A 27047-nucleotide genomic window follows, 5' to 3' on the forward strand; every position below is an offset into this window, starting at 1 on the left:
GAAAAGTCCAAGAACAGTGACTAGACAAGCAGCTTAAGAGGAGAGACATTTGACTTTATATTTATAACATATGGTCCATCTTTTTGGCTCTTGAGTTACCTGAATTGCATCAGGTCAAGATGGCACAAGCTTCCAGATTATAGTCACTTCTTCCCTCTAGTTCCCATAAGAATTAAAGTGGTTTGACTTTAGTTACAACAAACATAACACAATATTAACATGCTTTACATCAGGTCAAATGAGCCTAAAAATACACACACATGCACACTACATACACACACACAAACATGTACAAATGTATCTTAAATAGATAGCCAATTGGTGAACACCCCAAAACAGAAAGGTCACACATTTCTAGTGTTTCTTTGCCTTATGACTAGTAGATTCTTTGTAACACAAATCTCTCGCTGGGAATAATTTTCAAAGTATATAACGTGAAACCAGTTGTTTCTGAATAAAGCAATCAAATAGAATTATTTCTATTATGGCAGATGCAATCTACGGGGGTGGAAATGATGCCACCAATACAGATACCACCACTTAAGTAAAAGAGAAAATGTTTAAACAAGTACATGGTGTCATCTTGTTAGTAAAACTGTACTACATTGGTTGTCAGTAAATTTAAGCTCTGTTAAACATTAACATATTAATCCCTATATAAATAAATATGAGGTATGAAATGTTCGAGAAGTTGAAAAGTCTAATGCATGGCCAAATTCTTCCATAACAGGGAACATTTTTATTACAGATATAAAGAAATTTAACTTAAATTTAAAATTTTAGTCTCTTTTATTGATAAAAGTCTCTCCATTATCATCAAGACAATTTTCTTCCCTCTAAGTAGAGTTTCACAAATCTCTCAGCTGAGTCATTATAAAGATCTTTTGGTGTGCTCTTTTGTATTTCAAATATCTCTTGCTTGAAATTAAATTTAGTCCTAAAATAGCAACTATATCATCTCCTAACCACTTCCCATTAGTAACAGCAAACTCCAGAGATTAGCAGAACAGCATTCACATGCCTGGAAAAAGAACCTTATGGATGATTTAAGCATAAGACCTGGCTACTTACTTAGGATGAATGCAGGCATATTTGTAAATATTAATGCTGGACAAAAATGAAATCTGACAAAAGTGAAATCATTGTACTGTACAGACTGACCTAAGCAGAGTTCCATTTTTGCCTCTCAACATTATTTCTTGCAGGGTTGTATAAGCAATAAGCTCATTAACATCAGTGTAACTATCCCCAAAATACAAGTGGATGCTGGAGAATGTAGTTAGTACAAATGGGCTGTCTTCAACACTAAGGTTTACAGCAACTGATTCTTCAGAGAACATGAAGCCTTATGCTTGAGATAAATTCCCTCATCTGCTGTCATGATTGACAGGTCCATTTGGTTTGTTTTATGGGGGAAGGGAACAGGACTGGGGCCTGACTCAGGGCAGAACCCTCAGGTTTGGGGCTTTTTTGCATGACTGCCGACAAGTGCTATCTACTGTCACACCTCTTCAGACCCTCATTTTCAGATTTTAACATCAGCAACCAATGCTCTTCTCTGAGCCTCAACACAGTTACTCTTTAAATGCAGTTCTATTTCCTCGGTAAAGTCTCCTTTGAGGTGCTAAATTTAGCACTGTCAATCAGAAGAACAGGTGGTATGTGACACTACCAAATAGGTCCTCTCCCATCATGCTTTCCTAAGACAGCCAATCACCCAGCGCCCTGCCTAAGGATGTGGGGCTGTCAGCAGATCTGCTGAATAAAAGGGCAGGCCAGACCCTGGCTCTTGAGCAGTCGTGCATTCCCAGCCTCGCCTCGGGTGTAGGGATTGCATAGAAAAGCAAAACTACACAGTCTGGACTGTGTAGTTTTGTTTTTAGGATTAGAGGCTCACCGATTCATGTCGGAGATGGTCGGAAAAACCAACTCTACATAGGACGTCGTTTCAGAAGCAACCTTGGGCTTAGTCCCACCCTTTTTAGGCACTCTTGAGAAATCAGGTGAGCAGCAACTTTTCTGATTCTAATAGTAGAGTCACTTGCGTATTGATCTCTGGCTCTGGATTATTTGTGTGTGCTAAATGCCTCCGTACAAGTGTTTGTGTAACTACTTGTTGCTAGTGCTGACCCATTATTCAAATCTTCTTGTTAAATTCCGTTTTAAAATGTCGGGGCATTTTTTCCTTAAAAAATTGAAAGCTTTAGCATATCAACTAAATGATTCCATGATTCAAAACTGTTTAAATTCACTTAACATTCTAAATATTGAGGTCTGAAATGTTGAGAGAAATGTTTGCTTCTTTTCTAGACTCTTTTTGTCTGTTGGGAATGTTCAAGGTTATATTACTCAATGATAAAGTGAAGCACACCAAGAATAGTTCTGATAAAATACGTGTGGTGTCAGCTACACCCTGATGACTTTTTAAGGGAATCAACTGCTGAGGTATCAGTTGCAGGACAGTGGCAGAACACTTGCCTGCTGTCAGTCAACCTTGGAGCGTTTAGGAGAGTTTATTTTAAGAGCATGACATTTTAGATGCATACCTTTAGCCCTGGTTAGACAAAGGCCTGTGAAGAGCAAGTGCTAAAGCAACAAAATCTGCCTAGACGGCAGGAATGTAAGACCAGTTTACGATGGTTAATTGCAACATAGTTAGAGATTTGGAATAAAATGATATAATTGTTTTTTAAAATATTCAGAATCTCTGCATGTATTTTAATTCAGCACACAGAAGGGTAAAAAATAATGGTTAAAGGCTTTGTACTTCTAAATACACTTTGATTTGATTTCTTATCTTCCTAGAATTCAATTACTAATTGTTAATGCCTGTAAATACATAGATATAAAATTATGTATTCCATAGCTAAGAAGACAGCTATTTTTAGAAGATGCACTAGCTTGTAAACAGAAAAAGTTAGGCACAGAAAGTTGTTCATCACAAAGAAAATAGGCTACAAAAAGGAGTTCCTGACAAAAAAATTATGAAAGCTTTTGGATATTATCTGAATTTTCCAAATACAAATTTTATTGTCTCAGAGAATGCTGGTTTTATTTTTATTTTTTTTAACAAAGTAAAAAGTTACGATAAGGAACAGAATTATCACTAAGAAGATTATTGTTCTATGAAGTTTTAGTAAACAAATAATTTTATAAAAAATAGTAATAAAGTGATTGACAATTCAGAAATTTTCTTTTTATTTCAGAACAGAATAGTCATGTTGAATAATTAGATATTTATGCATCAGAAAATTCTTCACATAATCTCTCTGAAACTGATAGGCAAAGTACTTTCTTGCACTTAACAAAATGACTTAACTGCAAATTTTATATTCGTTTCTTTGATGTTGAATATTTTACTTTATGAAAGCATAGGCCTTTTCACTTCATCTACATTTTACACCAGCCTTCCATTATTCAAAGTTTGCAAATTGTTCCATATTAAGAACTCAAGCCAGCATTTTTCTTTCAGATCTATAATAAACTTTGGCCTGTTCACTAAAATTTAAATTTTTCTGAATATTTACTTCAACAGTAGCAACATTCACTGCGCAATTATAGTATGAAGAAATGCTAAGAAATAGAAAGCATCGTATGCTGTCTACAAAAAGTTTGCGTATTTGATAAGGCTTGCCAAAGCTTTTCCAGTCAGGAAAGATATTACAAAGTTCAAATTTTTACTTCTGGTGACTATTTTAAGTAATCAGATAATGTCTGAATCAATGTCAACTTTATAAATATAGAGCAAATGAAAAATCCTGGGGAGAAGGAAAATTTTTAAAATAATTGTATCTTACACATTAAGCTGATCCAGAGGTTTATTTCATTTTATTTTATTTATTTTTTTGAGACAGAGTCTTGGTCTGTCATTCAGGCCGGAATGCAGTGGCACCATCTTGGCTCACTGCAACCTCTACCTCCCGGGTTTAAGCGATTCTTGTGCCTCAGACTCCCAAGTAGCAGGGACTACAGGCACGTGCCATCACGCCTGGCTACTTTTTGTATTTTTAGTAGAGACAGGGGTTTCACCATGTTGACCAAACTGGTCTCGAACTCCTGACCTCAAGTGATCTGCCCGCCTCGGCTTACCAAAGTGCTAGGATTACAGGCATGAGCCACCGAGCCTGGCCCAGAGGTTCATTTTACATTTGTCACATGTCTTGTCTCTAATTACACTTCACTAATCCCCCATTGCTGTGGTTTTCTTTTTCTTCAACTCAACCTGATTTTCCACCATAGGTAAAACTGTATATTCCCTCTTTGACCACTAGGGTTCATCCTTGCTCTGTTTGGCTAATATATTTTTTTTCTATTTCTCCTTACACTTGCTACTTTGGGTTAGGCTTTAAGTAAACTCACTGAAGAACTGTCTAAAACTTTTCAAGCCACAAAAGGGAAGACCTCCGCATCACTCTAGGCCCACAGATGACCTATGGAGCAATCCATTTAAAGAAATGTGTGTCTCTGCTATCTGCAAAGCAGCTCCAGAGTGACTCTTATCTGGGACACCCTAATTCATTTTCTCTTCTTTTTCAGAGTGCCTAGAAAGATGGCAACTCAAGCACCGACGTTTACGCAGCCGTTACAAAGCGTTGTGGTACTGGAGGGTAGTACCGCGACCTTTGAGGCTCACATTAGTGGTAAGTGCACACGTTCACACTTTTGGTTTTTTTTTTCCCTTTGCCTCCTCTCCAGTAAGTTATTGTTGCTGCAGAATTTGATGTCAAGTTTAAGCCCTCCTTTCACTTTGGAAAATTAATCCAACACTATGGAAAGGTCATTTTAAGTGTATACTATTCACAGAGTACTACAAAATCTGACAATATAATGGCTTGAAAATGTTTTATTCATATTTATTATTCCACAAAGCAAAAATAATTAGCATTGGATTAAAATTGCTGTTAAAATCCAGCAGCTAAGTAGGACCAAATTTAGTCATTCCATATTTGGATTCAGCTACAGAGCCAGACTGGAAGCCAAGAACTCAATAGAAGCCAGCCACAGAGCCACTGGGTAGGTAGCCTGGGCTGCCTGCTCTGGACACCTGAACTTTAGTTGGTTCATATGCAAAGTAGCAATGCATCTAATTTTCCTCAGAGGCAGAGCCGTTCAGTAATAAACCAACTCCTCGTTATTATTTTATTTTCAATTTTTATTGAGTGATTCTAATGAATTAATAGACTTTCCAATCATTTTGAAATGACAGGAAATAATATGCTTCTTGAGTCTCTCTATTTAAAAGGAAGCAAACACCCTAGAATTTTATTTAAAAGGAAGTTCATCTCTTTTTTGCCTTCTTTTTCGCCTTCTTTTTCTTCCTCATAAGTCAGTTTATGGATGGTTCAAAAAAATGTATGGTATCATCTTATGAAAAAATGGGAATTAGTCTATGAACTATATTTGTAAATAATTTCAAAATTATTTAATCATTATTTTCTCTTTCTATAGTATTATAACTAGCCATGTAAGATGATATAGATTAATAAAAAAACATGTTTGATTATTAATTTAGTCCACTTCCATGTTGCATTGCCCACTTCTTTTTCAGAATTTTATGGCTTATAATAAAGAAATAAAATAAGATTTTTTTTCTCTTTTTTTCTATTGTATGCACCAATCTTATTCATAACTGGATAATACTTTATTTTACATTGCACAAGTATCATATAATCATTATTTATTTTCTATTGTACATAAAGAGACCAATGAAATTCTCTTTTCATGCACGATAAAGTCTTATTGACTTCCAAATAATTTACTTATTTATCCGGTAACACTCAGTACTTCTGAACTGAGCAGAACACATATGACTTCAGTAGGAATTTGCCTCCTTGAGAAGTAGTGGAATCTGGCTACTTCATATCTTCTTGTTCCTTCAAACTATATACAAATAAATTCTTAGAAAGACACTAGTGAAAATATCCAATACCCATAAATCAGTCCAATAAACTAATTGGCCATAGGGGGAGATTGGCTAATATATGAATAACAAAATAGACTTTCTCTAGATTGTCTTTACCTCCCAGCTTAAATAGATAGAGGATCAACCTTTATGCCAAGTGCAAAATACACCATGCTCTGAACTTACCTCATACTTTCTCAATGTACAGAGTTTTAATATACTTAAAACATCAAACCATGGACATGTAGTTCTTGGCTCTACAATTTATGGCAGGTAAAGAGAATTTGGATTTCCACCTGCAATTTCAGTGATCCATGTTGTTCTGAAAGACTAGGTTTGGATTAGGCTCTTATTATGAGAAATTGCTTGTCCATGTTACAGTGTTTTTGCTGATTGCACTTGTGAAAGCAGGAGAGTCCGGGAAGACAGCGTCCCTGTAACCACAGAGGAGGGAGGAAGGCATGCCTCCTGGGCTTGTCAGGTAGAACCCGGAGATCAGTTTTCTGCTTTTGTTCTTTACTTGTTCTCAAAGAGGACAACAGCCACTCTTTATTTCAGAATTTCCTTGGTTCTTCGTTTTTATAAATCCCTTTCATAATTTTAATGACATCCATTAAATTGCATCAGATAGAGCCCTAGACAGGCGGGCAGGAGATGGAAATTCTAGTCCCCTCTGTGTTGCTGCTAACCGAGGGATCTTGGAAAAATCATTAAGCCTGTTTTGGCCTCGGTTTCCTCCATTCCTGCCTTCCTAATGGTCTGCAAGTTTACACACTGATCATGCAACTGTTGGGTTTTCACTATCATTAAGTGGCATTCCATGCTGGAAAGCTTTTACAGATTAGGACAAGGCAGTGAACATGATGGGACAAAGCAGAGGACTTCGCAGTGCCCACTCAAACCTAAAGATGAATTGTTCTTGCTCTTCAGGTTTTCCAGTTCCTGAGGTGAGCTGGTTTAGGGATGGCCAGGTGATTTCCACTTCCACTCTGCCCGGCGTGCAGATCTCCTTTAGCGATGGCCGCGCTAAACTGACGATCCCCGCCGTGACTAAAGCCAACAGTGGACGATATTCCCTGAGAGCCACCAATGGATCTGGACAAGCGACTAGTACTGCTGAGCTTCTCGTGAAAGGTAGGCTGGTAGGGACATGCCAGTCCTCTGCTCCCCCAGGAGACATCTCCGGCAAATTGGGAAAGGGGTCCAGAAAAGCTATGGGCATAGGTAGATGCAGCTCTTAAACTAGAAAAGTGTCCGCTGGAGACTGAATTATTTATAACCAATTGTTTGCCTTGTGGAATTTAATTTTCCTCTAGAATACATCATAAAAGTGGCTGAGAATCAGTTTCTCTATACACATATTAAATACTCAAAAGTATGTTGAGGAAATATTAAAAATCATGTTTCTCAGCAAGTAGAAAAGCTTGGAGCCTTATTTATAAGTCTATTAAGGAATAAGAAATATTCTGCAGGAAAGCGTGAATCTCCGGGAATTCGTACTTTAACAAGCATCCAGTTAATTCTGATGCTGGTGGTCTACAGACCACTCATTTAAGAGGCATATAAACATACCCAAGAAAGCAAATGCTTGTTTTTTATTCAAATGCATGACACTGTTTCCCCAGAAAAGTTATCACCAATCTTAGTGGCCTCTGTTGTTTTTCTCTATCCTTTACTACCTAGTGAGACATTAGTATACAGAATATTGCACATTACATAATAATCTTACATAAGCTGCGTAATGTTACATATGCTTATCCAATAAACTGTACCATCAGTGATGTTCAATTATACGGCTGCAATTGACCTAAACAGAAAGCACATCAAGTAACATCAGGTAGTACTTTAGCATGCACCCAGAAAATTCACAAATGGAAAATGCACAGGGTTGGCAGCACCTCCTGTTTATTACCCAAAAGCGTGTCAAAGTTAATTCCATTCACTCCTCACACTTAAAAAAATTTCTTTCAACATAACCAAAAAAAAATTCCTTTCTATAACATAAAGCATGAAGTAATGTTATTACTGGGATTAACATTTTAAATGCAAGTAAATATTTGGGTTATTTGAACACTTAGCAAGTTGGGAAAGGTTTGGGATTTTTTTAATTAAATAAAAAATGTAATGATTCATAACAGGTGCACCCATCATAGCAACCACTGGAATTCATTTTAATGCAGCTTACTGAAATATGCAACATGACTTTAACATATTAATAGAGCACTATTAATATGTTGAGAGGGAATTGCCAGAAAGATTATCTAGAAATGTTATAACAAAATCTAGAGCTTTTCTTTAAAACAAATAAACAAAAGTTGATGGCCTAAACTGCTAAGCAAAACAAAGCAAATAAAATAAAATACGGTGGCAAGAAAGCCTTTTCTAATCTCCTGGCTCCATTCTTGCTGTCATCACTGGGTGAGCTGGGTTCAAGGACAGTCAAGGATGTTTAGATTGGCAAGTCATTGCCTAGTTTTGGAATTGGAGCTGTGATTGTTTAAAAATACCTTGTGGGAGCGCCCAAGCTCTCAGTCCTGATTTGGTTCTCTTGCCCCTGCAGCCGAGACAGCGCCACCCAACTTTGTTCAACGACTGCAGAGCATGACCGTGAGACAAGGAAGCCAAGTGAGACTCCAAGTGAGAGTGACTGGAATCCCTACACCTGTGGTGAAGTTCTACCGGGATGGAGCCGAAATCCAGAGCTCCCTTGATTTCCAAATTTCACAAGAAGGCGAACTCTACAGCTTACTGATTGTGGAAGCATACCCTGAAGACTCAGGGACCTATTCCGTAAATGCCACCAATAGCGTTGGAAGAGCTACTTCGACTGCTGAATTACTGGTTCAAGGTATGTGCTGGAGGTTGAGAAACAGAGAGGAGGGGAGAGAGCTGGTTTGTGATGAAGTAGAGCCAAGCGTCCACCTGCCTCTTCTCACAACCCTGGGAAGACAGCTGTCAGCTGATATAAAAGCTGGCTTTTCGACACCCATGGAAAATCCCTGAGATTCTAGGCAGGAGCTCAGAATGGAAGCAATCTGTGCTCATGAATCTCATTATAAACTGGAAATGGTTTCAATTAAGTGATCTACATTTCCAAATTATTGGCAAATAATGGAATTTTTAAAAATCGTTCTAAGTAAATTTTTATCTAATAATGAACGTTTTCTATTTTAAACCTAATTTATATTCATACAAAATCCAAAACTTTCTGCAGTTTTCTCCATTGGGATACCCAGAAAATATTTTTGAATTTGTAGTCAGAATTAACAGAATCTCTTTAAAGATGGGTCATTGTGCCCCTCCTTAATATTCATCCTTCCTTTCCCACAGGTGAAGAAGTAGTGCCTGCTAAAAAGACAAAGACAATTGTTTCGACTGCTCAGATTTCAGAATCAAGAGAAACCCGAATTGAAAAGGTATTTTTCTATACTGTTGGTTTTCAAGCCTTTCAGGCTATTGTGTCCCCAGCTATTCCTCCTTAACGTGGGCTTTGTTTTAATCTTTTACAGAAGATTGAAGCCCACTTTGATGCCAGATCAATTGCAACAGTTGAGATGGTCATAGATGGTGCCGCTGGGCAACAGCTGCCACATAAAACACCTCCCAGGATTCCTCCGAAGCCAAAGTCCAGATCCCCAACGCCACCATCCATTGCTGCCAAAGCACAGCTGGCTCGGCAGCAGTCCCCATCGCCCATAAGACACTCCCCTTCCCCGGTCAGACACGTGCGAGCACCGACCCCATCTCCGGTCAGGTAAAGCTTCCATAGGGAGAACAGGTTATTGCACATTTTGGAAATAGGTTTTGAAACAAGAAAGGTTCCCTTGTCCCCCTCGCAGGGCATGTGACGTGGGGAGTGGCTCGCTTCTTCAGTGCCCCGCTGCTCAGACCTCCAGGGGGGCATACAAACGGGCAGGTTGTGGGGCTTCGTGTTCCTCTCGACATCCAGCCACTGTGTATCTGCCTACTAGGGTCTCAGGGGTTTTTATAGGCATAGGACAGGAGCGTGGCAGGTCAGGACGATCTTGGGAAATGAAACATTTGGGCAGGAAGGCAGGAGTGCCTGTCCTCGCCTAGGTCCATGGGCACAGGCCTCGCCAGGGACCACGCCCTTCTCTTCCCAGCACTTCCCTGCCCCCCTCCCATATAAGTTTCATGCAATCAAAAAGGTAGCAGGTGTCAAAGGAGGTAAGCCAAGAAGTTACTGAATATGAATTTCATAAATCCTCACTGTCCACAGGTAAATTGAAGACCCTTATAAATTTATGAATTCTTATTTATATTTCTTGTAATAAGTATCTACTTTAGGGACCAAAAAATGGCACGGTGAAAGGAGAAGAGCACAGAAATTACGGTTGAAAGCCCTAAAGACAAAACACCCTGATCACTTAACAGTTTGACTTAGGGCAATAAGTATAGTAATAAAATAATGGTTACTATATATGGATCACTTCCTCTGTCAGACATTTGACTGGAGCTCTACATACATTATCTCATTAAATGTTCACAACCTGTAAGAATTATTGGCCGGGCGCGGTGGCTCAAGCCTGTAATCCCAGCACTTTGGGAGGCCGAGGCGGGTGGATCACGAGGTCAAGAGATCGAGACCATCCTGGTCAACATGGTGAAACCCCGTCTCTACTAATACAAAAAATTAGCTGGGCACGGTGGCGCGTGCCTGTAATCCCAGCTACTCAGGAGGCTGAGGCAGGAGAATTGCCTGAACCCAGGAGGCGGAGATTGCGGTGAGCCGAGATCGCGCCATTGCGCTCCAGCCTGGGTATCAAGAGCGAAACTCCGTCTCAAAAAAAAAAAAAAAAAAAAAAAGAATTATTATCCTCAATTTTATCGATAGGTAACTGGAGCTAAAGAAGTTAAGTTGTTTGTTCAAGGTCTCAGTTGTGTCATCTGTAAATTAAAGAGAATCACAATGAGAATGATCTCAAGCTGCATTTTGGGGCTTCAATGAGATAATTAGTTGAAAGTGCCTTGTAAATAGAAAATAATTATGCCAATGTCCTTATACTCAGACAGTAAGTAAAACCTTCTAAATATTTTGCATATGCTTGTGTTATTTTATCTAGAAAATAAAATGGATTTCTATGCTTACTTAATATGGAAGTATTTTAGAAGGTGATCATGTATTATAATCAGGGCTCAGAAATTATATAATGAAGTGTAAATTGTCCACAACAATTCTGAAAGCTTGAGATTTAGTTTATCATGATGAACATTTTAATATGATGAAATGAAAAATGTACAAAATTTGAGCAAACAAAAAGTGTTTATTGATCAATGTAATGAAGTAAAAAACACATGATGTTCCCTGCCTAGAAAATTTTTATAAAAGTACAATAAGGAGATAGTTGACCTAAATAATATTCAAACATGCTGTAAAGTTGCTATAATCAGAACAGTGTGGTATTGGTAAATGAATAGAAAAAATACACCAAGGGAACAAAATAGAGTCCAGAAAGAGCTTCAAGCATATAGGGAATTCAATTTTTAAACAAAGTGACCTTTCAATTCAGGGGAGGGAGAGGTATTTTAATAAAGAATGCTGGTCCAATTAGTTATGTATCTGGAAGCAAACAAATATAAACTTCTGCTTCTCACTATTTACAAAATAAATTTCACCTTGATTAAATAGTTAAATTAAAAAATTAAATGAGAAGACAATTTGCAAAAGCATTTATAGATGAAAGCTTTTAAAAAGACAGTTACAGATTCAACTACATGAAAATCAAAATGTATTTATGGCAAAAGCAAAAGGTCATTACTAAACAAAACAGCATTTGTGAAAAAATTTTAAGAGGCTCCTTCTCCTCAAGATGCTTCATTGCCTCTACCATAAAAGTATGACAATAAACATAAAATGGCTGCAAGGTAGACAACACCAGCCTAGAAACAGTGTATAGCCTACACAATTACATATGCTGGATAAGATCCCATAAACAAGCCAAGTGAAAGAAATGGATCTGGGGGGATGTTTGCAACATTATGACAAATAACTAATACACCAAATGCATTAAAAATTATCCACAAATTAATTTTTAAAGAAAAAAATGCAACACAAATAAAAAACAAAAGATACAAAATAGTATTTCACATGAGAGGCAATGTAAAGGTCCAATAAATATATGAAAAAAATGCTAGTTATTTTCCAATTTTTATTGTTTGGGCACAAAAATGTAAAGATTTGGAAAACACTAACATGAAACCTTGAACAAAAAACTTACTTCAAAAAACACGTCTAGCAGTTGAATAAAAAAAGTGTTCAGTCTCAGGCTAAATCCAAGTTTTCACACCATGAAATCAACAACACAGGCCAAATGCAATTTCTTGAGGAGATAACAACCCAACTATATTTGAAAACCCAAGCAAGCCTAAAGGTCATTTAGAATCATAGAGTGTCCCGATCCCATGGGGAATTTTGACCATCTTAGCAGTTTTGAAAGTTCATTAATAACCATCCAAATTTGTCCAAACTTTTGCTTTTAAATAATTAACAAATAAAATGCCAATTTGCAGAGAAAATAATGGTTATCAAAGTTAGACTAATTCCTAAATGTCTCATAGTTTAATCTTGATTTTTGTTGTAGAGTAAGGTAAACATGTTTCATTGAATAAGGTGCATTGTGTCTCGCTGTGACCAGGTGATTACTTTTTATTGTAAGTGCAGAAATAAGCACTCTCGTATAATGACCGAAATTACAATGATTTTCACAGTTATAGGCTTACCTGTGACCTGCTGTTAATCAATCATGTCATGCTAATCATGTCTCTAACTCTTTTTGAATTAAACCCATTTACTAAGTACAGCAAGAACAAGGCGCAGGTTGAAACTTAAAAGTGCATGTTTCTTTGCTTTTCTTCAGTTAGTGGAAACCATGCATTATTCTAACTCAGTTTTTGTTATATTTTGAAGGCAGTCATGTTCAGAAAAGAGACTTGTTCCCTAGATTTCCCTTTAGTTTGATTACAATTTCATTTATAAAATGTCAATGAATTTTCACACACAAAAAAATGCTTCTTCAAGAAAATAATTAAATATTTCTTCATGAATCTGGTTAATGTTGTAATGTACTGTTAAGGTACTTTGTAATTTAGAGAAAATATCAACTGTACCTTGAGCTTAATTAGAATAATCATTTCATTTATGATCAGTGTGAGCTAAATATCCTAGATAGTGACAGAATGCATTTATGAACATTTTCTTATATGCAGAATTAATAAAATGCAACGATAGGGCAATACTGCCACCTAGAGAGGAAAATGTAATAAGCCTTATTAAGAATTAAATTAGTTTGGAAAAAATTTTTACCTTACAGTAGTTAGCCAATCCCCAGAATTACTGCTGTAGATCAGAAACAGTCTTTTTTGGCTATCAGTGCTGGGATTTAGCACCCATATTCTTCAACTGATGCTATTTGCATTTTGGATACACCCAAAAAGCAGACAATGAAAACTATTCTGGAAGAAGCAACTTTATCAATTTAACCAAACATCACAGAATCATTAGTTTTTAAATTAGCCAATTCCCACAATAACTCTAAATATATTTAAAATAAGTCCAGAGTGCAATACAAGGAGGGTGAGTGTAAACAAATACGGAGGAAATTAAAAGTAGCTGTCCATAAACACTTTGGTTAAAGCAGCAATTTGCAAAGTGCGCTGCACAACCTACACTCAGAAACGTGGTAGAAAGCTTCCTAAGAATGTATCCTCCTGTCCTGGAAATTCACAAGGCCTATTAACATGCTAAAGGCTGTGAGAAGTCCTGCAGGGGGAGAAAAGGGCTTAACTTGTATAGTCTATAGTGGCACAAGCATTTTGATTACAGAAACCTTTCTTCTTATAACACCTATTTGACATCCCCTAATCCCCAGAATTGGAATACAGAGATTAATTGGGAATGCAGAGATTGTTGGATTTGACATATCTTTCCTTTGGTTGCATATTAAAGAAGCACCTTTTTCTGTTGTTATTTTTTTTTTTTTTAATGTGAGAAAGTGCAGGGCACAAAATCTTTAGCTTATTTGGAATTAAAGCTGATTCTCTTACAGGGTTACAGCAGATAATAGGTTTATTGAGATTTAAAACAAATTACTTCCAAGTACGTTATTTACCCTCTGAATAGGTTATGGAGGCACACATTTTAAAACTCTGCCTTAAAGCACTTAGAGATTTTCATCCCACGATTCACATCTGATTATCTCTATTGGAGTTTCTTGCTTTGACATTCTTGACCTCTGCCTTTTGGTTTTCAGGTCCGTGTCTCCGGCAGCAAGAATCTCCACATCCCCCATCAGGTCTGTTAAGTCTCCATTGCTCATGCGTAAGACTCAGACATCCGCTGTGGTCACAGGCCCCGAAGTGCCACCCCCTTGGAAGCAAGAGGGCTACGTGGCCTCCTCATCTGAGGCTGAGATGAGAGAGACAACGCTGACAAGCTCTACTCAGATCAGGACAGAAGAGAGATGGGAAGGGAGATACGGTGTCCAGGAGCAAGTGACCATCAGTGGCGCTGCGGGCGCTGCAGCCAGTGTGTCGGCCAGTGCTACCTACGCAGCAGGGGCTGTTGCCACTGGCGCTAAAGAGGTACTGTTAGAATGGTTTTGTTTTTCCTCATTTCACATTCTGGTTTCTCCGACTGGATTTCTGACATAAAACTCAGTCTGTATAAATTGGAGGAAAAATGCATATGAACATAAAAATATAGCAGCAACTGAAGACCAGATTCGGTAGTCATGCTTTGTAAAACCATTTCTAATTAGGACAAAAGCTCCAATCTGTGAAGTTTCCATAAAATACAGGTTTTAATGATACAGTCTCTATATTTCTCGGCAATAATAAATGCTCATGTATGAGTGTATTTTGCTCTAGGTAGCTCAGTTTCCAGTGTGCTTTTTTATTTTCTACTGGGCAGGTCATTTAGAAAAGTAATCTACTTGGTCATTTCTAATCTAGGTGAAACAAGATGCTGACAAGAGTGCAGCTGTTGCGACTGTTGTTGCTGCCGTTGATATGGCCAGAGTGAGAGAACCAGTGATCAGCGCTGTAGAGCAGACTGCTCAGAGGACAACCACGACTGCTGTGCATGTCCAACCTGCTCAAGAACAGGTACGTGTGAGGCTTCACGGGGCACCCGCAGAGCTGCGTCCTTCAAGCCACATTTACTCAACCACCATCCACTGAGCTCTGCGTGCAGCAATGCTCAAATCATTCTGAAGACAGCCTTGAGCCCAGCAGGGCCCAGAGTTTTAGAACTTTCTGAGCAAAAGGTGATCTGAGATACCAAAGGTGTTGACAAGGTGAATATCACAAGAGCAGAGTAGGCCAGAAATACCTGGGCTATACGAGCAGGCAAAAGTCAACTACGATATTCAAGGTAGGAAGGCAAACGGTGGTCGGAGAAACAGAGACCAGTCGATTCCAGAGCTTGGTCACTGCACTCACTGGACATGGAAACTACTATTTCAGGGCAGGCATTCTATTTCTCTAAGTTTCCCCAAAGGACTTTTGTTTTTAGTTTTCTCAAAACAAATGTGACACTTGATTCATAGTTGAACAGTGTTATAAATCCAAGATAATGTTCCCCCTCATGTTTGAATAGATTTTCTGTTATAACTTAAAATCATTCTAGCTTTCCTCCTTATCCTTTCTTGTGTGACATTTATGTCTCAATCATCACATATTATTGTAACTTTTTGTTTGTTTTTTGAGACGGAGTCTTGCTCTGTTGCCCAGGCTGGAGTGCAGTGGCATTATCTCGGCTCGCTGCAGCCTCCACCTCCTGGGTTTAAGTGATTCTCATGCCTCAGCCTCATGAGTAGCTGGGATTACAGGTTTGTGCCACCACCCAGCTAATTTTTGTATTTTTTAGTAGAGATGGGGTTTCACCAAGTTGGCCAGGCTGGTCTTGAACTTTTTTTAATATAAGATGATTAAAGTGTTTCCTTCCTTTCCTCTATGAAAAGCAGGTAAGAAAGGAGGCGGAGAAGACTGCTGTAACTAAGGTAGTAGTGACCGCTGATAAAGCCAAAGAACAAGAATTAAAATCCAGAACCAGAGAAGTAATTACCACCAAGCAAGAGCAGATGCACATAACTCATGAGCAGGTGAGAATGGGTTTTGATTTGAAATTCATTGAGGTTCTTATGGGGTCAACACAGACAATCATCTTTACCGTGCAGGATGTAGTTTCTTGGGCCACATGGTTGTAAACACACTAATGAAATCCCCTTGTTACATGTGTACATTTCTGGGTACTGGATACCAAAGTCTGGTAGTGTCCCTGAATTCTCCCCTTGTGAGGATGAAAGAGAACTCTGTGAACCTATACCAGGAGTAGAAACAGGAGTCTCACCACACTGATCTGGGGATGCACCAAGTATATGACTATAGGGAGAGGACAGTTGGGTAAAACCAGGAGGAAGAAATAGATGCTGAAGCAGGAATGGGGAAGAGTGGAGGAGATGCTGAACTCACTTTGCTTTAGAAATCTTAGCAACTGCTTCCTGGCTCCTTGAAAGACATTTACACATGAGTTTGAAGTGAAATGAACAGCACGGCCTTAACAAGCCAAATGACCAGAAACGATGAAAAGGACAGCCCCATGATTAGCAGCATTTGGGGACAGATTGGGAAAGGCCAGCTAGGAGAGCTCTTGGCCAGTGAGCCAGTTGTCGGTTAGGTGGTTTGAGAAGATGAACTTTCAAGTCCCTTTCAGCCTTGAGATCCTGTGTTTCAGTGATGAGATTTTTGAGAACGGCAAAGAGGTAAATGGAGAAAACTGTCCCCCTACATACACATATATCTTAGGTGCCCAGATGGAAACAGCATTCTTCACAGTATTTAGAAAAATTGGCAAAACAAAAATATTGTATAAATGTAAATTATAAATTATACATGCTTGATTTCTCAAATGTAAAATAAAAAGATCAGACAAAATTACTTCTAAAGCTTTCCATTCTAATATATATTCTAAGATTACCTTTAGATGACAGAATTGTACAGAATAATATTGCCATAGATCTATTTATAAAAATGGAAGTCATTTTAAAGAAGACTACAATTCTCCTGTTCAAAACAAAGTGTTGAATTCAACTTTGTTTTCTCTAAGCAGCCTACCTAATTTCCGGGTTTAGGGAGAGAAAGGGCATGATCTTACTTATGAACATGAGATTATTTATTTTATTTAGTGACATCTCCAGAAAGGGGAGTTTACATCATCAAATTCCTATGTTGTTATATTTAATAAACACCATAGCATTTCATTGAGTATCAGGAAATAACTATTTTTTAATCATTGATTACAGATAAGAAAAGAAACTGAAAAAACATTTGTACCAAAGGTAGTAATTTCTGCAGCTAAAGCCAAAGAACAAGAAACTAGAATTTCTGGAGAAATTACTACAAAACAAAAACAAGTAACTCAAGAAGCAGTAAGTCTGATTTTGTAAATATCTTCTAGTTTGTTGACAATATCACATTCCAGCCAGCTGCAGGTAGCTTATAACCAAAACCCCTCAATAGAGAAGTCTTTTGTTGTGGTTTTTGTCATTGTTCCTCTATGTCTAGTATTGAAACTCAGGATGGAAATTATGTTTACACTACACTATCTCTCACTCACTTGATCAGTTTTCAAGAGACTGTCTACCAGAATAGTTTAGGGCACATCTATGAACTTTCTAGAACACACATAAATGGAAGATAGATATCATACCAGTCCATTTACCCACCAGGACAGTCGGGTTCTTTGTGTATAGCCTAAGTCCTCCGTCACTTAGATTGTAATGCACAAACTTTACATAGTTGTAAGACACACAAACACACACACACATCAGCCATAAACATCCCGAATAAATAGCAAGAGAAAGTGAGGAAATGCTGGACATCAGAGAAAGTGAATACTTCCTCAAAAAAAAAAAGGCTTCAATTCATGATTGATAAACAGTGACCTAGAAGCGTTTGCTGCTGTTGTGCCCTAGAGCTGTGTAAGGACAATCTCAGTGTCACCAAAATCCACATCTTTCCCATGTGTGAAATCAAGCCTTTAAGTGTCAGAAGAGAGGCATTTATCTTGAATTCTTCCATGTTGAAGAGGGCATATGTGCTCATCCTTCTTGAAATCAAGCTTTTTGCTAATCTTAGAGCTACTTTTCGGCAAAGGTTCAATTGAGAACCTTGTACACTTTAAAGGCTTGCCAGATGCTGCTGACTGAATTTCTCTCTCCCTACTGTGAGTGAGACACTTTGAATGCAGCAAGAACCCTACTTGGCATAATTAAAGGCATAGAAATCCCCATTGCCATTGCAGTGCTGGTGACTGGCACGTTCAGCTGGCCTATAGTTCTCCAGCCACTTGTCAGCAGCCACCCACCAGGTTCCCTAACATGTCAACATGTCTCAAGATGAGATATTTTCAGGTCTAGGACAATTTGCCAAGATGCATGTGGGCAGAAAAGAAGCCCATTCCTCAGAAAAGCAGAAGTCTATGTCTTAAGCACAAGTGTAGGTCCCTGAAATGGAAATCTGACATTTTCTCTTTCCCTACTAAGCATTCTGTATTCTACTGAATGTTTCAAGGATGTCTTGCCATTTCTTTTGTATCTTTTGAAACTCAAATCTTTATTTTACTTTAAAAATCAGATAAGACAGGAAACTGAGATAACTGCTGCATCCATGGTGGTAGTTGCCACTGCAAAGTCCACAAAACTAGAAACAGTCCTGGGAGCTCAAGAAGAAACTGCCACACAACAAGATCAAATGCACCTAAGTCATGAAAAGGTGATGACTTCCTGCCAATGTGAAAGTCACTCTCACACCATTTCATTTGCAAGTCACCTACATTTTCATCATGGATCTTGATCATCACTTCTTCACCTCCACCTCTTCTTATAATGCAAATAGAAAATTTCTTTTCCCACACAGCTAGCTTTCACTGCCAATTCATTCCTAACTTTCAGACTTTCTTTGGCTTATTGCTAATATAATAATTCACTTTAATATCTTCCTATTGAAGTAGATGTCCTTAAAGAAGTCAATTCATACTACAAAAAAAAAAATCTATGTGCTATTTACAGTGCTACTGGAATGTCTCATGTAGTTAAAAAATGTGAAAAATACAAAATAGCACTCATTAGTCTTTTATTGCTAATCACATTTGTTTTCTTTTTAACCGGACTTATTGTTTTGATATTTTTGCCAGTGAAACAGCATGGATGATCAAAGAAACTCAAATGACATATTTTAGTATAATTAAAATATCCTTGAATAGGAAGAAATTTTGCTTCCTTTCTTTTTGACTTATGTTTCTTTTATTAGAGGCTTATGGAATGTAATTACTTTTCTTACTCTTTTTCTTGTATGATCAGATAATGAAGGAAACTAGGAAAACAGTGGTACCTAAAGTTATAGTTGCCACACCCAAAGTCAAAGAACAAGATTTAGTATCAAGAAGTAGAGAAGGCATTACTACCAAAAGAGAACAAGTTCAAATAACTCAGGAAAAGGTGAATACAGATATTTGAGCTGTGAAAAGTTCATCTTAAACTAATTTCTAGTAAACTATTAACTACAATATGTATTTTCCTTTTAAAATCCCTAACTGAAAACAAAATGGTAAATATGTGACTGATATTATCATTAATTTTATCTGCATATTTGATTTTCATCCATCGGTAACATTTGTAATACATTTTATTCACCATTATTCTTTGCATGAAGATTAGCATTTTTAGCTTAATTTTTTTTAAAGCAACATAGGGACTCATCTAGAGTTTTCTTAATAGCTAACATTTCTAAGTTTTGTGATTGTCAGTCAGTATATGTAGGCAATGCCAGGTGAAAGTTAATTTCTCTTGTGTATTTAACCCTGAATAACCATCATGCATCCCTATGAGGAAGGGGGAAGGGTCATATGATGTGTGTTTGAAGCCCTGTACAACTTAAATCTTGATTTTACTGTAATAATCAGATGAGAAAGGAAGCTGAGAAAACTGCCTTGTCTACAATAGCAGTTGCTACTGCTAAAGCCAAAGAACAAGAAACAATACTGAGAACTAGAGAAACTGTGGCTACTAGACAAGAACAAATCCAGGTTACCCATGGAAAGGTGACTATTGCTGTTCCAAGTGTGAAATCTCCTATCATAATTCATTAATACCACATCTCATGTGAAATCTCTTATTATAATACATTAATATCAAATCTCTAAATTTCTTATGTATGAGTCACTATTAACCAAATTTATTTTTTAGACAATTAAATAATTGGAAACTAAAAAAAAATTATTTATTATTGTTAATATTACTACATATCCGTTTCTCCACTTATCTCTTCACCATTATTTTCAATGTTTTATTAACATTTGGGAATCTTCCAGAAGCTGATTAAAATTGCATGCAGGCTAATTTTAAGAGACCCATGAACATTTTTTAAAAACACAAAAGTTGTGTAAGAAAATGATGACTCTTACTCACTGCCAAGAAGATGTGTGTTTTGAGGGGTCTAAATTCAGTATATTATGTTATGGAGTATGGACTTATTTTAGTAAATTACCCACAATTTTCTTTGTAGGAAACTTTATCTTTTTCCTCCTGTAAATATCAGATGAGAAGATAAGCTGAGAAAATTATAGTGCCTGCTATAGCAGCTCCCAATAAAGCTAAACAAGATGCAGGTATTAAAATCTAGAAAAGGAAGTATCCAACCAGAACAACTACACATAAGCCATGAAAGGTTACTGTATCTATTTATAGCTATGAAATATCCATGAATTAAACTGTTTCCCATGACTCTGTCATTTACCCCAAATGGGCCATTTACCTATTGTATTTTTTATTGCTAATATACCATTTGAAAATTAGCAACTAAAGTTTTTCCATTTCACTAGCAGGATGGCCTGAATCCTGTTTGTATTTCCCTCAGTGTCGTTTTCTAACTCTACAGCTTTGTGTTTTTTTTTCTAAGACATGATTTAAGGTAAACTTTTTACTCGAGTCTAATTTTTAATGCATATCAGCCTTTCAGAAGTCTCATAAATGACAAAAATTCCACTGTGCAACATACTTCCTGAGTGATTAACTTTTTATTTTTGTTTCCATTCAAATTTTGTCATGAATTGACTATCTTATTTTTGTTAAAAATTAGCTAAGGATGGAAGCCAAGAAAATGTCTATACCTAAAGTAATAGTTACCACTGCAAAATCTGCTGAACCAGCCATACTGCCAATGACTAGAGAAGGATTTGCTATTAAACAAGAACAAATACATCTTTTTCAAGAAGAGATGAAAGCTGATGCTATGGAGGTGAAAAGTATTGTTTCATCCCATTTCATCATCAACTCTCATAACTTTTCATCTGTCATGAATTGTGCTTCTAGTGTTTCATCTAATTGCTTAACTGATCAATAAAACAGTTGAGATGGTTAGATTCTGTCCGTCCTCCAGTTGAACAGTGAGCATTTCTAGTAGTGAAAAGTCAGACCAAATAATGCTTTTCCTTGTATCTCCTAAATTTATTCTCAGCATTTAACTGGTTTGAATTAGAGTATTCTAGTCCAATTTGTCTTCCTGCTTCTCCAGGTTACAAAAATATGAGAAATATCAAAGTCCACTAAGAAATAAAAGAAGTTACCAGCGTACTCATTTGTAGTCCACCAAAAAGCATGTGTAAATAGATTTGATATACAATAATTTGATGAAAAAATAGACAGATGCTTCCTCAATTTAAAATATTCTACCATGATTAAGATTTTTCAATATGTTTAAAATTAAGAACAAAATTTAAATATTTCAGTTGTGTGACATTTAGTCAAATGACACTTTCTTTGATCCCACTTTAATCATTGTTAAAATAAAATTAAAACTTAACCTACTTCATATCAGACTGGCTAAAAGGTTCAAATGAGATAGTGGAAATGTGATCACTTTACAATCAAAGTAAAATCAAATATAAAAGTATATTTATTTAGTATTGTCTGTCAAAAATGTCTATACAAGTAAGGTCAACTTATGGCCAACATAGTTTTTAAAAAAGAAACAAATATATGGACAAACTTAACTCACCTAAGCCTCATGTATATTTTATAGTTTTTTTCTGAGATAATGTAATCTAAAGTGAGGATGATATTTGCAGTCCTCCAAGGCAGATTAAATTGTTTGTGTCTCCCTAAAAGGAAGGCCTGGGTAAAGCCCATGATCACTAACGGCCCAATTCCATCTCAGAAAAATCTCATTTATACCTTCAATGGTTCAGAGAATAATTTTTAAAGCTATACAAGTAGCATCGTTGAAAAATGTTTCAGATGCATTCTAGAGTCTATTCACAGGTATAGAAAACAGAATACTAATATAATTTTCCAATCTTACTTTTACAATGCACTGGATGAACATGGCTATGTGATTTTTGTGGTATGCTGTTACCAAGTATTACGTAGAATCATAATATCTAAGCCACATCAGCTAGGTTGCTTTCTTTAAAAGAGAAACTCCTCTGCAAACTATGTTTCCATTTATGTTCATCAGACTCAGAAATAAGAAAATAGTATTTGTTTCCTTCTTCACTTTAACTCCCTATAATGATGAAAGTAAAGTAAACTTCAATGGGAAAGATTGTTCTCTTGAATCCAAACATGATAACACTTTCATTTTAATCACACTATTTTCATTTGCATGGGGTTTTCTTGGTCATCTGTGTGTTTTAAGAAAGGTATTTTCTAGTAGATTAAATAAATCTTACCCTTAGGGAATCATAAGTAAATTCATGTGCTCACTCTGTGTTTATGAGCTTTCATGTTATGTCAAATTTGCATATAACCATATAACTCTGTAGTCACTGATTTTTCTGGATGGGATGATGACAGTGTTTGAGTGCACTTATATCATCACTGTCACTGCATTAATGCTAAATGGTCAACAAGATAATAAAAATGATCAGTGAAGATAACCAGCTCCAAAATTCTGATTTTCCAATTGCTGATTGACTGTGTGCCTAGCAATTTTCTAGAAAATTTCAAAATCTCCTTATGATTTTATATTTATATTGTGATTGTCCTATGTTGTCTCGATGTAATTTAATGTCTAGTTTAATTAAACAAGTATATAGAGAGTGTATTTAAATAGACATCTGTACAATATAATAAGCAATGAAATAGTAAGTCCCTAAAAGTGTTTCTGAGTCACATTTCTAGACACATTAACATGGCTGTATAATGTGGATGTCATCTACCTAACATGCCTTTAGGCATTTGCCTGTCCTGATGCCTAGGAGATGTTCCAGCCTGATCTTGATACTCCTATGTATTAATTCTGGAAACCTTGTCTCTAGGCGGACGTTGGAAAAAAGGCTGAAGCTGTAGCAACAGTTGTTGCTGCAGTAGACCAGGCCCGAGTCAGAGAGCCCAGAGAGCCTGGGCATCTTGAAGAATCCTACGCTCAGCAGACTACTTTGGAGTATGGATATAAGGAACGCATTTCTGCCGCAAAGGTTGCTGAGCCTCCCAAACGTCCAGCCTCAGAACCCCATGTTGTCCCTAAAGCAGTCAAGCCTGGAGTAATCCAGGCTCCTTCTGAAACTCATATCAAAACTACTGATCAAATGGGAATGCACATATCATCACAGGTGAGTCTATACCTGCTGACTTTTCACCTTATTCACGGTAAAGCAAGCTTCACTGCTGTGGTCATCTGGTGATAAATGGTATCACTGAGTTTCATTTCAATGCAGATCAAGACAACTACAGATCTAACAACAGAAAGATTAGTCCATGTGGATAAACGCCCCCGCACAGCTAGCCCTCACTTTACTGTTTCGAAAATTTCCGTTCCTAAGACAGAACATGGCTATGAGGTAAGAAGTTAAAGAGCATGATACAGAAATGTTTAAAGGAAATAAGTATCTAACCTGTGAAATAAAGCATCTTTGGGGCAGGCCAATGGAGGCTTCTTTTTGGTGGGGTGTGTGTGTGTGTGTGCGTGTTTGCATTCACAGTGGGCTCAGACTCCCCAAAGGTTTGGTTTCTGAAAGTTGCCCAGGAGAGTGAGCTTAGAGTCATAGGAGGTTGTCTTACACCCTGCAGAGACACAAATCCACATATGCTTCTCTCTAGTTCACATTTCAGGGACATCTCAAACTCAATTGTTCTGATTACTATTGTTCTAGAGATTTTGTGAAAGGTAGTGTATTACACAGCATAGTTTAACTTATGATGTGAGACATTTCAGAGTAACTTAACTGTGAACGTGTTTCAATAATAAAGACAGACATTGAGAAATCATATATTCATATACCCAATATAGCAAGATAGAGAGGTGGTACTGTATGGGGTTGGATTGTGGAATCAAATAGCTCTGGATTAGTGCCCTATCTTTCCCCTTATAACCTCTGTCATCAGGAGAAAGTAAACATACATGTAAAATGCGAGTAAAAAGTATATAAAAACCTTAATAGGTTGTCAGCAGATAATAAATCCTTGATACTAGTCACTATTGTTGTAATATCCAAGAAATAGAATCCAAATCTTCTATGCCTTCAAAGAATTATACGTTACATATAACACCTATATTTGATTAGAAATTATAAATTTGTCCTAAAGTACGAAACAAATTACAGACCAAATAACCATAGACTGCAACAACAGTATAAAAACAGTAAAGAAACTTAAATATTTTTTCTGAATGTCTCCATGTTCACCTTTCACATAGATTTGCGGCTAAAACCCAAATATACTATTGCAAAGTAGTTCTTAAGAATTTACCAAAAATTTTAATAATTTCTTAACTTTGAATCTCCCACTGTGGTATTTTCAAAAGTGACATTCATCAGAATGGTTAAGTGAAAATTCATGACTAAGCTTTAGAAGATCCTGTCCTTTTATGATCAAAGCTATAAAATAAGGAGTTCTTGGCCGGGCGCGGTGGCTCAAGCCTGTAATCCCAGCACTTTGGGAGGCCGAGGCGGGTGGATCACGAGGTCAAGAGATCGAGACCATCCTGGTCAACATTGTGAAACCCCGTCTCTACTAATACAAAAAAAAAATTAGCTGGGCACGGTGGCGCGTGCCTGTAATCCCAGCTACTCAGGAGGCTGAGGCAGGAGAATTGCCTGAACCCAGGAGGCGGAGGTTGCGGTGAGCCGAGATCGCGCCATTGCACTCCAGCCTGGGTAACAAGAGCGAGACTCCGTCTCAAAAAAAAAATAAATAAATAAAAATAAAATAAGGAGTTCTTAATATGACTTTTTAAAAGGATATTTTAAAATTTGTTTTACAAATAACAGGCGGGATAAGGAGCTTTATAATTGGCTTATCTCTAACTGACTTTTCATTAACTGTAAGAGTGATAATGAGAACATTAAAAAATGGACTGACTCAGTCCAAGAGTGTTAGTGGCAAAACACTTCTGAATGATGACTGGGAGGATGGTTAAGTGACTTTATTTTCTGACTGTTCCCATGTAGGCATCAATAGCCGGTAGTGCTATTGCCACATTACAAAAAGAGTTGTCAGCCACATCTTCTGCTCAGAAGATCACCAAATCGGTGAAGGCTCCTACTGTGAAGCCCAGTGAGACTAGAGTAAGGGCAGAGCCCACCCCTTCGCCACAGTTCCCCTTCGCTGACACACCAGATACGTACAAGAGTCAAGCTGGTGTTGAAGTGAAAAAGCAAGTAGGGGTGAGCATCACTGGCACCGCCGTCCGTGAGGAGCGCTTTGAAGTACTGCACGGGCGCGAAGCCAAGGTTGGTCACTGATTACCCGCTGTTGCTTGGTCCACTCCCATTGAGCAGGGCCAGGTGGTTGGCCAGTTTGTACTGAAAAGTAGCCAGCAGAGTCTTGCCTTTCTCCTTTACTGCACTCAGACTTGATTTTTATGGAGCATAGTATGGGTTAGAGATTTTTTTCTCAAATTACATTTATAATGTTGCATGAGCTAAGAGTTTATGAGATTAACCTTAATTTCGTGAGCATTTTGTAATGTCATTTGTAAAAATCTAGGTAACAGAAACAGCAAGAGTACCTGCACCTGTTGAAATTCCTGTTACTCCACCAACTTTGGTCTCGGTGAGTAAAGATGTTGATTATGTTGGACCCTGTTCATATCTGCTCAAAACATTTTCATACACGTTTGCAAAGATCAGTTTCTCAAACTAATACAAAAATGATATTAATGAGCTTACAGATGCTCATTTTGAGACCATACACTGTTTGGCAAGGAAGAGGGAATTCTGTGTGGTACATCATTCATGGATTCAAAAGATTTAATGAGCTTCTAATATGCAGAAGGCATTATTGCAGGATCTGTGGAGACATAAAGACCAATCCATCCCTCTGTGAAATATTTTCTCTGCCATCAGAGAAAATGTACATAAACAAGCATAATAAAATATATAAGGTGATACGCACCACAACAGAAGGAGAAACCATGAAAGGGATAGATTCATTCCAATAGGTGATACCATGGCAAAGCTTTGTCGCATAGGTAGCATTTGCTATTGAGCCTTACAGCTCTTTACTAATATGTTAGTATATTATATAAATATTAGTCTCTCTACTGCTATTTCTGGAGTCCTGATGAAAAGGCCATTTTGTGGCAGTTGAAATGTGTAAGTTCAGACTCCACATTTGTTACAAAATGGAAATGATTAATGAATATGTACACATATCATTATTTCTTTTTTCATCTCTCTTCAGGGCTTAAAAAACGTGACTGTCATTGAAGGTGAATCTGTCACCTTGGAGTGCCACATCTCTGGATACCCATCCCCGACAGTGACATGGTACAGGGAAGACTACCAAATCGAAAGTTCCATTGACTTCCAGATAACCTTCCAGAGTGGAATCGCTCGGCTTATGATTCGCGAAGCATTTGCGGAAGACAGCGGGCGATTTACCTGCAGTGCCGTAAACGAGGCCGGAACCGTCAGCACATCCTGCTATCTGGCTGTGCAAGGTTAGTGGCCAACCTCCCACAGTCCTAATGCACGTGCCATCACTCTCATCTGACACTCTTCCACAGTACCGTTTCTGCACACCTTGAAATGATGTCCCTTTTTGGAACTGAGGGGTAGATTATGTGGTCAATTTAACTGTCAGTGCTAAGCAGGGGTCACTGGACATCTCATTTCAAGGAGAAACTT

General features: G+C 37.4%; 1 protein-coding gene across 2 annotated transcripts in view; it reads left to right on the forward strand.

Moving 5' to 3' along the window:
* Positions 1-1797: 1797 nt before the first annotated feature.
* The window catches only part of TTN (titin), a 270706-nt gene continuing 245456 nt past the window's right edge, over positions 1798-27047 (forward strand). The window contains exons 1-18 of one of the 2 annotated variants that reach the window (XM_064373293.1): positions 1798-2003; positions 4537-4640; positions 6833-7036; positions 8463-8750; positions 9233-9318; positions 9412-9656; positions 14173-14503; positions 14873-15025; positions 15883-16023; positions 17224-17349; positions 18557-18694; positions 19282-19419; positions 19884-20021; positions 23238-23531; positions 23637-23759; positions 25368-25649; positions 25906-25971; positions 26602-26860. In XM_064373293.1, the coding sequence (XP_064229363.1) occupies positions 4550-4640; positions 6833-7036; positions 8463-8750; positions 9233-9318; positions 9412-9656; positions 14173-14503; positions 14873-15025; positions 15883-16023; positions 17224-17349; positions 18557-18694; positions 19282-19419; positions 19884-20021; positions 23238-23531; positions 23637-23759; positions 25368-25649; positions 25906-25971; positions 26602-26860 (3103 nt within the window). In that variant the 5' untranslated portion in view covers positions 1798-2003; positions 4537-4549. The remainder of the gene's footprint in view (positions 2004-4536; positions 4641-6832; positions 7037-8462; positions 8751-9232; positions 9319-9411; positions 9657-14172; positions 14504-14872; positions 15026-15882; positions 16024-17223; positions 17350-18556; positions 18695-19281; positions 19420-19883; positions 20022-23237; positions 23532-23636; positions 23760-25367; positions 25650-25905; positions 25972-26601; positions 26861-27047) is intronic. The other variant, XM_021668956.2, reaches the window with a different exon arrangement.

Source organism: Aotus nancymaae, unplaced genomic scaffold (genome assembly GCF_030222135.1).
Source record: "Aotus nancymaae isolate 86718 unplaced genomic scaffold, 86718_ANA_hifiasm-v0.15.2.pri h1tg000008l, whole genome shotgun sequence".
Classification (NCBI taxonomy): domain Eukaryota; kingdom Metazoa; phylum Chordata; class Mammalia; order Primates; family Aotidae; genus Aotus; species Aotus nancymaae.